The 14,061-nt window shown below is 39.9% G+C and overlaps 2 protein-coding genes across 11 annotated transcripts in view; one reads left to right on the plus strand and one right to left on the minus strand.

The window, feature by feature from the left end:
• pcdh19 (protocadherin 19) overlaps positions 1-14,061 on the minus strand; it is a 225,426-nt gene that overhangs the window by 186,566 nt on the left and 24,799 nt on the right. Inside the window, exon 3 of one of the 9 annotated variants that reach the window (XR_005706544.1) lies at positions 3,758-3,837. The exons of the other annotated variants lie outside the window; for them this stretch is intronic. The gene's annotated coding sequence lies outside the window, so the exon portion shown is untranslated. Of the gene's footprint in view, positions 1-3,757; positions 3,838-14,061 lie in introns of those variants that run through there. 9 annotated transcript variants of the gene reach the window in all.
• Positions 1,727-14,061, plus strand: part of tnmd (tenomodulin) — a 56,984-nt gene continuing 44,649 nt past the window's right edge. For both annotated transcript variants that reach the window (XM_040119357.1, XM_040119358.1), the window contains exons 1-2: positions 1,727-1,819; positions 5,441-5,575. In XM_040119357.1, the coding sequence (XP_039975291.1) occupies positions 1,772-1,819; positions 5,441-5,575 (183 nt within the window). In that variant the 5' untranslated portion in view covers positions 1,727-1,771. The remainder of the gene's footprint in view (positions 1,820-5,440; positions 5,576-14,061) is intronic.

The following is a 14,061-nucleotide window of genomic DNA, read 5'->3' on the forward strand; positions in this document are numbered from 1 at the left end:
AATGTCCAGCCCCTTCAGCATCTCAGGGCAAATCTCATCCACTACTGGCGCCTTGTCACTGAAGCACTTCTTAACTACCTCAGAGAAATAAGTGAGGTTCCCCTGAATCTTCAAACCCTGCCTCCTCTCAGAGGACATGTTGGTCAGGTTCAGGAGTTCCCAAAGTGTTCTTCCGCCACCTGACAATATCCACTGTCCAAGTCGGCAGTTCCCCTCCCCTGCTGAAAACAGCCTGGGCCAAGCCCTGCTTTCCCTTTCTGAGCCGCCAGATGGTTTGCCAAAACTTCCTTGAGGCCAACTGAAAGTTCACACCTGCATTTTTCCTTCTGCGACCGCCACGGCTGCAGCCCCTCTGGCCTGCTGGTACCTGTCTGCTGCTTCAGAAGACCCCCGGGCCAGCCAGGCCCGAAAAGCTTCCTCAGCTGAATAAGAACTATGGAAAGCTGCACCTGCACAGGGAAAGCCCGACCTCGGAGCTTGTGTGGCAAAACTGGTGACTCGCTTCTATGGAATGGAGCTACGGTTTGTCCAAGAAGTCAGTCGATTTGTCTCTAGGTGCTTTTGTGGAAAAAAAGTCAGAAAAGGGGTTGTCTCTAGGGCCTGCCTCTCTATTGCAGTCCAGCAAAAAAGACTGCACTAGTCTAAAAGATATTAAACTGTATTAACAGAGACAGAAACATGGTGAAACTTTTCTTTTTTAAACCCATTTGGGTTTTTTTTGTTGATATATTTTTTTTATCATTGTGTGTTGCATGTACTCCTGATACAAAGTTTTTTCACAGCTTTTGTGATCTTAAAATGTTGGCAAAGTTAATATCACAGCGCTTTGTGCTGTACAGTTTCTCAAGGTTATGTGAGGATTCAACTGATTCAAAATTAGAGAACACTTTGTTAAAGGGTTTTAAAATCTCCAGCTCACATACACCGGGCATGGACTTTTCAATGAAATAGGAGACACCTTATGTGTGGTAGTTATACTTTTGAAATGAACAAGATTCTGGAGTTTTCAGCATGGCAAAGGGAGAAGATATCATTTACAGAATTTTTAATCAGATAATTCAACTTTTTCTGTGGAAATCCTTTTCATACAATTATTATTTCAAGCAGAGAATTATTATATATCTGAAAAACATGTCCGCAGGGGATCTTTAAACTTTTTGTCCTGGAGATTACAGTGTTTGCTTCATTTCTCTTTTATTTCTGTATGTGCACAAGTGAAAATTCTCTTCATTTTATAAGGTCGATTCTTTTGTTATGCTGCAATTCAGTCATCTCAGTTCCTGATTACTGTACCGGTTTGTTGTCAAGTGTGAAGCCTGAGTGACTGGGGAACAAAAGCACAACAAAGGTACTTAAACTCTTTTTGATATTTTAGAAAATAGGACTGAAAAGATCAGTACCCGCAGTATAATCTTTTTTTCACACGCAAACCTTGTGTCCTCCAAAAAGGAATCTTTTGAAAATTGTGACCCAGTATAGTATTTTCATCCAAGCATAGTATGTAATTTGTTCAACAGCGGGTTTGTCTTTTACTCTGAATCCATTGTGGCTTTCCACCTTTGAAATGAGAGCAGGCAGACAGGCAGGCAGGAGAGACATCTGCCTTGCTTTTAATGGGTATCACAAATGTTTCAGTTATTCCACTCCTGAAACTTCCCTCCCCTTCAGCACACTCCCAAATTACAGCAAAGGAATGAATCTTTGCCCTGCAGAGCGTTAGTATTTTCCCCAGCTAAGAGGATCGGAAAGATTCCTCCTGTAGGCTTGCATCATGGAGACTAGCAGTCAATCCAGCAGTCAACAGATTCTGTGGAAAGATGTGAGTCCATTGCTTTGATTTTTGGTTTGATTTATTGCACTTATATTAACTGTACATACAATCTAAAATAATTCCCACAATTTCTTCTCTTTATAAAGACTATATATAGATAGTATATACTACTATAATATTATATAAATACTATGATAATAATTTTAGGTCACCACAGTGTCAAGAAAAACGGGAGCACCCTTCAATTTTACAACTTAATAAATTAAGTGTAGGTGGCAGCAGTAGTGGTTTAAAGGTGGGGAAAAAAACCTGGATATCTGAGTGCAAGCTTTAAGTACAATATGTCAGAAGTCTGTCTTTTTTGAATTCAAAAAGAAGTGCTGCTTGATCTCTTGATGAGTGATCTGTGTTTTCTCAGAATAGTCGTTTTTCCATCTTATTCCTTTTGGCTTTTCACCTCAGCTTCATCCCTTTATTTCCCTTTATTTTTATATTCAGTCTTACCAGAACCATTGTATTTGCTTTATATCTTAAAATCCTTGCTTCTCACATACAAGCAGCGTTCGAATACACACTAAGAACTGTCTTTATTTAAGCCTTTATTATTGAGGAGAGGGGGAGGAGAGATTTTTGGCTCTGAAGTCCTTCTTCTTCTGTCTTTCATACTTTACTTGTTGCAAAACTTGTGAACAACAGAGCAACCGAGATAAGTACCTTCACAGGACTTTATTATTATGTTTTTATATGTATATTAAAAAGTAAGCTGTTTTACTGTCCATCAAAGTAAAGCAACTGTTCCAGCAGATACTCATCATAAATACACTGAGAGTCATGGATGGTGAATGACAATGGTTAAGATATCACCTGTGGCTTCTTATTTCAGGATAGTTTTCCCAGAAATCCAGATGCTTATAAGAGTGTGCCCCAGTGTGACAGACTATAGCCTCTGCTTGTTGGTTATGTGGGCTTACTTCTGTGTTTTTTCTGTTGTTTTCTCAAGAAGGTGCTCCCTCTTTGCATGACAACAGCAGGGGGCTCCAGGCACTCTTTCTCACAAAGCTCAGTAGGAATTGCCAGGCTGATCCTGAACACCTAAACCTTTAAACACTAGTTGGCTGCTGCTGCACACTCAGACTGCTCACTCTGTCTCCATCCCTGCCTTTATTTCCGTCTGTCTGTCTGTCAATCCCACTTCCTTCCTCTCATTATTCAATATTCAACGCACAGGCAGAGAGAGGTTTGTCCTCAAGTTAAGTTTCCACTGCTTATGCAACCTGCCACATAGGAGCAGAGGATTTCAGCCACCATTTGTTTTACCCGTTCACTCTGAGAAATTTACAATGTAAGGAATGTCTGGCTCTTTGATTGTATCCCCCTGTTTTTTCATCATGCCTTAGGAATGTACAATACTTTAATGTGCCTCAAGATTCTGTGGCTACTGTCTCTAAAATGTCAAATGAAGAATGGAGAGAATGTAGATTTCATAAATGGCAAAGGTATAGTTAAAATTTATAGGGGGCTATCTTGAATAATGTGTCCTCTGTTCGTCCCCAGCGTCATGCTGTTAATGTATTTACCAGCCAGAAATTCAATCCATATTCAAAAAGGACTCTGTGTAACCAGTGTACAATTATTGCTAAATCATATTTCCGCCTGTTAGTCATGCCACCTACACACTGCATTTTCTTTAAAATAAAAAGGATATCAAGTATATTTTTTCAGGACTAGTTTGGTTAATTATTCCAATAGTATACAAGTCCAAAAAGGTCAGAAAAATCATATAACCATTATTAAAAAATAATCCCTACATAGGCTATTGTACAAAGCCAGCATGTTAAGTGCTATTCAGAGTACTGCAGCTTAACTACTGTAACAACCTCAGCCACAATAGAGAGCCACGGCTGCTTTATCATTTTAAGAGATACAAAGATAAGCAACACCAATTTTGCTCAGTTTTTTTTTTATTTATTTATTTTTTTTACATATCTCCTTTTCTGTCGTCCTCTGAGACCTTCAACAGTGGTCCAGTGTGAATGAGAAGCTTTCATTTTCTTCCTGCTGGAGCCCTGATGGAACAAAAGCCTGTCTTTATTAATTTGTGGCCTTAAGCTTGGGGAATTGACTGCAGCAGGCAGAGGTTTAATTTGAGGAAAAGTTTAATAAACGTAACCTTTCTGTAGCACTTGTAGCACTGTGTTCTTCCCTGAGCCTGATATGGGAATGGCTATATTTTTGTCAGTAGCCTCACTGGCGGATAACATTTTGCAAATGTTTGTAATCTTGTGTCTTTTAATGTCTTTGTTTTTTTGTATTTATTTGTTTTCTTTATTACTTTTATGGTGTCATCTTTAATAATTTTACTTTTTTGAAACACTTGCTCTGTGAGAGGTGCAATACTAAAAATTGTTACTTCAAAATCAAATGACATCTCTTTGGATAAAATGCAATACTGTTACAATGGAAAACTGAAAAGAAGAAAATATAAATTTAACATGGAAATGATAAATTAAATATTCTCTTACATTTTGCAAAATATGCGTGGCTATAATCAATATTTTTATAATGATAATGTACCAGTTGACAGTGTGAAAACAATGTGACAAAGAGTGCACTTATAGTGTGGAAACTATAGAGAATTATCACCTGAATCTGCAGCTCCCCTGGGTTTTACAGAGCTTTACAGTGAGTTTCAACTGTTTTTGCTGTCCAGTCCCGAACTCTACCGCTTTGGGTACCTCTCACCGCTTTCATGGTGGAGTTTTTGGATGCAGTAGGCATCTAAAAAACCCACTACTACCTACCCACACTACCTGCTCAGCATCAAACGGCAGGCGGACAGACTAGCTGTTAAATATAAAGAGGGATTTGGCAGCTAAAGAGCCAGATATTTCCCTCAGGAGTTGGTAGAGAACAAATAACAGAGCTAAAGGAGAGTGAATAGTGGGTATTAAGTGAATATTCGTCAGGTGGTCAGAAACACGACTCCAAATGAATAATCATGTTGCTCCGTTATGGTTAGATGCGTGTAAAAGCTCACCATATCAACTTACAAGGCAATGATATGTTTAATGTTGAATTCCACTGCCCCCAAGTGGCCAAAAAAATCAGTTATCCCAGGTTTAAGCTTTTTGCCAAGAGTTACCTGAGTAGATCAATACCACACTCGCATCTGATTATAAATATGACGCTACTGCCAGGAAAAAGCGTAGCTTAGGTTGAAGAAACAGTTAGCCTGACTTTGTCCAAAGGTAACAAAATCTGCCCACTAGCACCTCTAAAGCTCACTCATTACCACTTTATGGCTAATTTGTTTAATCCATTCAAAAACGGGGCAAAAAAGGGTAAAAATGACAACTAACCTCACATTACCCCCTGTAAAACCACAAATTCTAATTTTTGCACCTTTTGGCTTAAACTATATACCTAAAGGAAAAATGTAATATTTTAAGAAATATGCTTATTCACTTTCTTGACCAGCACCTCTAAAGCTCATTAATTAGCGTGCGCAAGTAGGCAGATTCTGTGATCTTGGTTTCCACTCTTTGCACTAAGCTAAGATAGCCAGCTGCTGCAGGTAGCTCCAGGTAGCTTATACATACTGGCATTTAAGTGGTATCAATTTTTTTATGTAACTGTGTTTCAGTTTTTATGTTGAAACTGTATTTGCAGGTTGAGGCCGTAAAAGAGAAGAAGGCCAGGTACCACACCTACCAGCGAGTGGGTCTAGCTCTGGCTCTCGTCTTCCTTGTTTTGGCTCTCTGTATTTTCAGCCTGAGGTATCTGTGGAGCCCCAGCCTGGGGAAGGTAAGACTAAATATCACCTCATTGTTTGCCAGTTATCAAACTTACTGCCACTGTATGTGGAAGAGTAGCCTTGAAGAGAGAGAGAGATGAATGACATGCTCAGTTTCCACATCAGCAAGTCATACAGGTTACATCAAAGAAAAAAAATACACGAGTAAGGAAAATGGATGGCCACACAAAGAGCCAGGGGAAGGCTCTGCAGTCTGTATTGTGTTCTGTGAGATTAAAAGATGTGTGGGCCATAGAAAAGACAGCTCTGCTCATGTTTTGGCTGTCAGGACTGTAATTTCATGAATTCTCGGACCAAACCACACGCCACTTTTTACTGTTGCAAATGCTAGCTTGTTGCATTTATCTACTTTCTGCTCACACTGTAAACATCTTCTCACAATGACGGATCCTGATAACTCAAAGCTGACCCTAATTGCTGTTGACCACAGAGGCTGGGGTGCAGGACTGAAACCTCTTGGCAATGTAATTGGGATAAACTCTTGTCCTGGCAATTCATCTTGTAAAATCCAATTCAATCACATTTGATGGAGAACATTTTCACTCTGCTTCCTTCCCCTGATTTTCCCAAGAGGCCAAAAAAGCTAATTTACCCGAGCTAGGACGAAAAATACATTAATAATTTCACATTCTGCTGTATACGTTCTGGGCACAGTTGCAAATGAGAGAGAATGATTAAAATGAAGTGATGGATAAGAACGAGTACATATATTTCCAACCTGAATGCATGTCTTTTTTTTTCTGTACTGTAAATGCCATGAGGTGAACAGAGGGAAATGTACCATGCAGGATGTCTCTCGCTCTTATATCAACATCTCTGTTATGGCTTATAACCATTAATTCTGAACATCCTCTGCCACTATTATTCTATTTCTGCTTTCATTAAGATACAAATTTCAATTGCCAACAGTCACTTATAAGCTCAGGGTAACCAAGGCTCATCTTCACTTCCTGTGTAGACGGTATTGTCCACGTTCTCTCCTTTCAACATAGATATGAATCACATTTGAGCAATCTCCTTTGTCCTTGTTTAATATTTCATGCCGGAGGTAGAGCAGTCATTATTTCCACTTTAATAAGCTGTGATCATTCTCACGTGGCACAAAATGTGTTGATGGCAGAGGTTGCCCAGGTGATGAATATCAAACCTGCGGATCCTGGGTTTTGCTTTAATGGGGTCTTGAGGGGGAGGCTCATTCTCTGGCCTCCACATCAGTGAGTGAGATGGAGCCACTTCTAAGGAGTATCACCTGTCAGTCATATGGGGAAGGGAGCTGCCACAGACACAGCAAGACGGTAAAACTCAGGTATGTATCGTCAGCAAAACTATCGAGGGAATTCTCTGAAGGTGGAGAGATGGATTGATACAGTAGATGGATGGATGGATGGATGGATGGGTGGATGAATTAATTCTCCTGCAAGAATGTGGCAGACGGCATCCTGTTTGGTGAATGGGTGCTGAGTGCAAAGCAACAGGACTTCTTGACTCACCAGCTAATCCTGAGCAGCATCTGGCACCTACATGTATAGACTCTGGGCAGCAAAGCACAGCAACTGAAGCCAAGGGGAGTGTTGGCTTCAGTTTGTTTTTTTTAGTTGAGCACAAAGGTGAGAATTCTGGTGACTACTCAAATTCAGCTGAAGCATAGTGCTTCCTTGAACACAAGGAATGCGTTGTACAATACAGATATACATACAGTATGTAACCATGGTTAAATTATTTCCCCAGATCCTGGCTGCTCAGAAAAATCTTCAAATCAAGATTAACTGGAGAGTCCATGTATGTGTGGTCCTTATGTAACCACTGTGTATCTCACAGACCAGCGACCAGCGAAAGAGTGCTGAGATCTTCTGCTTAGGTAAAAGTAGTAGTACCGAAATGTAGAAATACTATGTTACAAGTACAAATCATGCATTCAAAATTTTGCGTCATTAAAAGTACAAAAGTGTTAGCATCAAAATATACTTAAAGTACCAAAAGTATGTGCGCTCATAATGCAGAATGGGCCATTTCAGAACACTGTATATTATTTTAATAGATTATAAGTATTGATGCATTAATATGTACATAACTTTAATGTTGCAGCTGGTAAAAGTGAAATCAATTTTAATTACTTTGTACAGTACCTACTGCTGGTCAGCATGTGATTATCCCCGTGGGCCAGGATCAATAAGGTGTTATCTAAACCTGTAATAATATATCATAATCTATTTTTTGATCATATTTTGTATTATTCCCTTGATAGACTGGTGACCTGTCCAGGGTGTACAGGGCAGGTCACGTGCAATGTCAGCTGGGATTGACTCCAGCCCCCACCGCTGCCCTAAAGGGATAAGTGGTATAGCTAATGGAAGGATGGATGGATTTTGTACTAATAATCTGAATCTACAAAGTATCTAGTAACTTAAGTTACACGTTGCCTCTGAATTGGCCCAAAAAAATCAGTTACTGCAAGTTTGAGGAAGAGAGAATAAGGGATTGCTGCTTTAAACCAAGTAAAATGTCACCTTATCCTAGGAGATTTGTAAAGCCATTTGGATTTTATTTAGCAGGATGAAATATTCTCTCCACAATGGCAGAGTGCAAGCACCTCAAAATCGTACTTAAGTAAAGTGCTTGAGTAAATTTACTTAGTTATTTTCAAGCACTGTTGAAGAGTATTCAAGTCAACTGCCGCAAGTTGCCAATATCTGGAAACAGGGCTCTGTTCAATGCAGGTTTAAGATACATATGGAATAGAGCGGAGAGGTATTGGTTTCACTCAGAGAACCATCGTTACATATATAACATATGTTACCGTCCATCAGTTAATAAAAGCTTGTGTTCTTACTTTTCTAAACTCCCAGTATGGAAAAAAAAAAAATACAGCAGACAACATTTGACTGCAAAGTGCCCACTATCAAATGAGAACAAAACATTAAAGTGATGAACATTTAAAAAGTAAAGCTTTGAAAGTTTGAAAGAACAGATTCACAAGTGAAAAACAAGGTTGTGGATAAAATTCCTAACATGGTCTCTTCTCAGTTGGAAATCAGTTATTACTGTTTCCTCCAGCTGCTTTGACAGACTCTGAGCACCTGAGAATGTGAGAGGTGCAAACTAGCTGTTAGACTCACATCTTTTTCACAGTTAAAGTAGTGTAACATACCTTAGAAGTTGTTGTTGAACAGTATGGCTCTTTACTTCCAGGCTTAACACAATGGATAGTCTGGTCTCAGTTGGACTTTTTCAAGAAAAGGATTTAATCCAAAACTGACAAATCTGAGAATCCACAGCTTTGAAGAGAACAAGCAAAGGAAGCCCTAATGCTGCCTTCAATCTTATTACCAAAAAACATTGATTACTGAATTATTTCTGCTCTTAAAAATCAGTTCTTGCATTCACTCACAAGTGAACTACGTGGTTAAATTAGTTTTGTTCAGTCAATAGTTTAATTTATGTACTGGCATTACAGACAGTTACTAAAAGCTGTCAATCAATGACACACACACACGCGCGCATTACAAACTATATATCACATGTTACATAGAGCTTTGACTTTAGCCTTCTAATTAGAAGGGAAAACCAGAGCACGACTTCAGCCACTCGTCCAGTCTCACAGATCGCCAAAGCAACGTGACCTCGTGCACCCGGCTTTGTATAACTAAACTCAGAGGCAATTTGCTCGATGCATTGTTTTTCAATACGACACGATACCCGCTTGGGATCCTCTTTTAACTGCCTGCAAACATATGTTCTTGCAGAGGCCTGGGGAACATACTTTGCCATCATTTTCTATGCCTGTTTGGGGCTGTGCGTGTGTGTGTGTGTGTGTGTGTGTGTGTGTGTGTGTGTGTGTGTGTGAGGGCGTGGTTGTGTACAGTATGCATGCGATTGCGTATGCAACAGTGTGCATTGTGTGTTTCGCTGTGTAGATTAGGTTCCCCTGCATTCTCTTTTGGCTTACAGCAAATTTCTGTTTACTATGTGCTCATTATTGTTCTGGGCCACAAGTCTCACTAGGGGATTTTGCCTCCTTGTAAATTAATCCTCTGTTATTACCAGTTTACATCAGCAACTCCATGAAAATGGAATCTGGCTGGTGAATCCAACGGAAAAGTGAGAATAATTTGCCTTGACGAAATTATTTTCAAAAATCATTTCAGAGAAAAAAAGAAGTCTGCAGTCTCCTGTGTGTAATGTCTGTGGTGCACATCATCCAAAGCCCAAATATTCATATCATCAGATTTGATATATTGGTGCTATTTTTAATTCATGAACCACTTTGAGTGAGATTATCTGCAGACCAGCAGCCAGGCACAGAGTAATTGTGAACCTGTAAACACGGTAAACCAGTTTTTCCTGGGGAACCTTGAATAGCTCACAGGTGCTCTTGGGCTTTATGGCAAAACTGCCTGAGAAGACCTGAGGAGAGTGCTCCATTATTCAGGCTGAAATTGCATTGCTCACCTTGATACCTTTCCCTCTCCAGTCCCAAGGTAGCTGCTGCGTTGTCGCCCCTGATGGCCTCTTAAAGGCCTCACTGTCAGGACCCACTTCTTAATGAACACTGCTGTGCCTGCCGCTTTTCCACTGGTCACAGGTGCATGGCTTTTCAAGGCCGGGCCCCCTTTGTTTATTTATCGCTCTCAGGCTGTGTATATAGCAGTCCCCTCAGCGTCCAGGTGTCAACATGCAACAGGGAAGGAGGCACGAGATTGCATCATATGATCTGATCTTTCTGCAGATGTTTTTTTTTCTTAGTTTGTCACTAGGAATAAAACAAGACAGCGCTAACTTCTCCTCACACTGTTTGTTTACTCAGTCTCATGTGGAGGAATTATTATTCCGGGAAGGCAACAGGGCTTATCTAAACATCTGATTTGGCAGGACCTTTTGGGAGGCCTGCTCTCACTCTGTAATCTTTTATTTTACACGTCAGGCTCATTCATTCATTCATTAGCAGGCCAGTGTCCACTAGTGTTCCTCCCTGGGTGTTAAAGTAGGCCGCTATGGGCTCCCTCCGAAGATGATGCATTATTCCTTCTACTTGGGGAAACGTCAGGAGGGAGGGAGGGGGTGCAGACCGGGAAAAACAAAAGGGAGTTGTTTTTTGCTGAGTGCCTGAGGTAGGACGGCTTTATGGCGGTTGTGGCACATTGCCTGAGATGGTGACTGCTGCAGAGAGCGTGAGCCCACCAGGAATTATTTATCGTGCCATACAGCATTTTAATGTGTCTGTGTTTTTTCTTTTTAGAAGCTAGAATACATGGGTGTGGGGAAGATCTGCATCTTAATTGCCAGTACTTCATTTTGCCAATCCACCAGCATGTTGTATGTACAGTGCGGTGGGCAAACAGGCACAAATGCTTGCCTTTTTTTTTTTTTTTTGGCTTTGCAGACTCCGTCTCTCTCTCTCTCTCTCTCCTCTCTGTCTCACCAGTGTGGCTGCCAAGTAGACTCCTCTGCTCTGTTGTACAATTTAGAATGTGATTGAGCTTTCACATCCACTTTCACTCTCCCAGTAAGTCTGCACCGCTTATAGCCTTGACGTGCATTCACAGCCACAATGCTGAAACAGAGAAGTGAATAGCAAACTGGAAATACTCAGTTCATCTGTCCTCTCTCAAAACATCTGAGACTGCAGATCAGAAATTTTGCCATAATGTTGCTATATACACTGATGAATGATGATGAATAAATCTCTACTCTGACAAACGCCTCTGTGAGTGTGCTCTGCTATATAGCCGTCAGCAATTAAAAGGTTACATTGACATTTTGTGAGTTTGCACCAATAGTCACCTTGCTCAATATGTGAGGAGAGAAACTATCTAAATCATCCTTGCAGGTCTCTGTCTGGGGCTCAGTCTAACACTTCGTGTAAAATAACCTCAGTTGATTGGACTTTTTTAAATGTGAGAAAATGAGAACTTGTGGCAGCTTCGAAAGTTGGAATGTTAGCTAATTTTAATGATCTGCATGCATCTGGACCTTCCAGGCATTGTTTAGGCTTTTTGGTAGGTCGGTGAAATAAAATAACGCCTTTAAAGAAGGATCTTTCATTCAGTGAAACGTCAAGTGGTTAGGCAGGAAATGAGCAAAAGAAAATGCAATGCTGACATACTGGATAATGCAGCTAGCGGCTTGTCATACCGCGATTTAATTCTGGTATCACTTCAGTTTCATGTGTGACAGTTCAGAGAGAGCAAGGACATGTCACTAAAGGAGGGGTACACAAAGAAAGCCTAAACACTGCATTACAAAAGGGCTTTAATATTAAAGATATCCTGTGGTTTGTTCTTGTAGACAAACAGTTTACAGTACCCTGTCATATGAATGTGTAACACGCCGCCCACAATGCGCATACGTACGTTTTCTTGTGCAGTTTTTTTGCCTGTACTAGTAGAACATGAGGTACAAACAAAACAGGGACACACTCATTAAAACATTGCTCCATAGCACTGCTAGTGGTCAGAAAACTTAAACACTTCTAAGCGCTATAGACCGACAGTTTTCTATTATGTGTTGCATTCCATTGTAATAAATGCTGGAACAGAGTCATCATTAATGTTATAAGTAACACTGCGCTTCCCCTGCTGTGAAGGTCATAATGTCTGCTGAGAAAAAGGCCTATGAATCTGATTCATTTGGCAACGACAAAGAAGCAAGAGTACTTCGATGTTAGCAAGGCTATCAAGATTCAAAGCGGCACGAGCTATTCAGAAACCGAAACGACATGCAAAATAAGAAAGATGGACAGATTTTTGACACTGAAGAAAAAACTGGGCACGCTCATTAAACAAACACACGTCAGTCAAATCCAAAGAATAAAGAAGCTTAGCTTGCTCAAAAGTTCACTGTCAGAATAGCTTCAATATGGTGTCTAAAAACTCTTAGAAACTGTTTGGGCAAACTTTAATTTGCATCTTTCATTTGTATATAACTTTAAGTTATGAGAAATATAATGAAAAGAAACAGTTTGTGATATGGGAAATGTTATTTCAATAAATTCAACTTGGCCCCCTTTTGTTACGAGTCTCTCTGTTGTTACTGGTTGATAAAAATTCAGTGGATTTGCAAATTAGGGGGCATGAAATCTTTCCTGCCTCCGAAGGGGGACATAACAGAAACAGTTTGAGAACTATTGCACTGTATGGTTAATAGTACTAATGCACTAAAGTACTAAAGGCATTAATATTGGTCAACCCCTTGTACACTGTGTGGCTCAACTTGCTGCGTTTCGTCTGTGTCTCTGTGCGATGGTTCAGTTGCCCAAAGAGCCGCCTACAATGTAAAATGCGTTATATTTTGAAGCATCTAATACTCCGAAGTACTGTATTTGTGATTTTCTTTCTCTCATTCTGGATGTGTAGTTATCCAGCACTCATCACCCCAAGTATGAGGGATGACGGCTGCTGCTTGTCTACTGTGTGTCATTTATCCAGAAAATGTACTTCAGTTTGTCAGCCGATGGTGATAGAGCTTGTCAAGATCTTTTTCCTGCTTTTCATGGTGGCAGCTGGACTGACCCACTGACCTGCATGAGCAGCAACAATATGGATAGATGAAATGGGTTCAGACTTCCTAGAGTACAGTGTGTCCTCTGGGCTTTTGTCTTTCACTGATATAATATGGGGCTCTTTAGCTGTCTGGCAGGGACAAATAATAGCCTGGGTGAGATGTTGCAGGGTTTAATTAACAACAATGCTGTCATACACGAGATATTAATATAGAAAATTCATTCCTGCTGAGAGACAGATTTTTACCGTGTCTATCCGTTTAGTTTGGGGACTCGAATTTGAAGACACATAACACATAAGGTATGCATATACAGTACCTTATGGTAAATGTCATTTTAACAAGGCTAAAAAACAAAAAGAATCTGATTATATTTCTAATATTTGTATAATAATAACTAGAAGTTTCACATTTTTATAACAGAGAGCTCAGAGCTGGAGGTGTTACATGTGATTTCAGGTTTTGGTTTTTTTTTAACCTGCAACAAGCATTCGTTAATAATGGAAAGAATGTCCTGTCTGTCGTTTAGACCTGTGCATGCAAGATGAATCCAAAGGTCACGGATGCTCTTATACTAGTGATCCCCTGTCCTCTTCCCCAGTGTATATTCACCTGTTTTGATTTAATCTCACCTCAGGCTTAATAATAAACCATGTGATCCCCTGTAATTATCAGGAATGTTACAGTCCAGTGATAGAAACTGTGACAAACATCTACCTTCTTTTTACAGTATAGCAGTAAAAGGAATGTGGATTTGCCAAGACATTCACAATTTGTCACAATTCTTGTGCAGAAAATAAAAAATTGAAATGCCCTTGAAATGTATGTGAAGACATCGTATTCTAATAAGCCTTACAGTTATTCACACATTGCTTCATTTGTTCTCAGTTGCTTTGGGGTGCAAATTAATTAAACATTTCATATATTATTCAGACTTCATATTCAGGTTATAGATAGGGATTTTAAATTCTTTTTTTCC

This window comes from Xiphias gladius, chromosome 23, assembly GCF_016859285.1.
Source record: "Xiphias gladius isolate SHS-SW01 ecotype Sanya breed wild chromosome 23, ASM1685928v1, whole genome shotgun sequence".
In the NCBI taxonomy this organism is placed as follows: Eukaryota; Metazoa; Chordata; class Actinopteri; order Istiophoriformes; family Xiphiidae; genus Xiphias; species Xiphias gladius.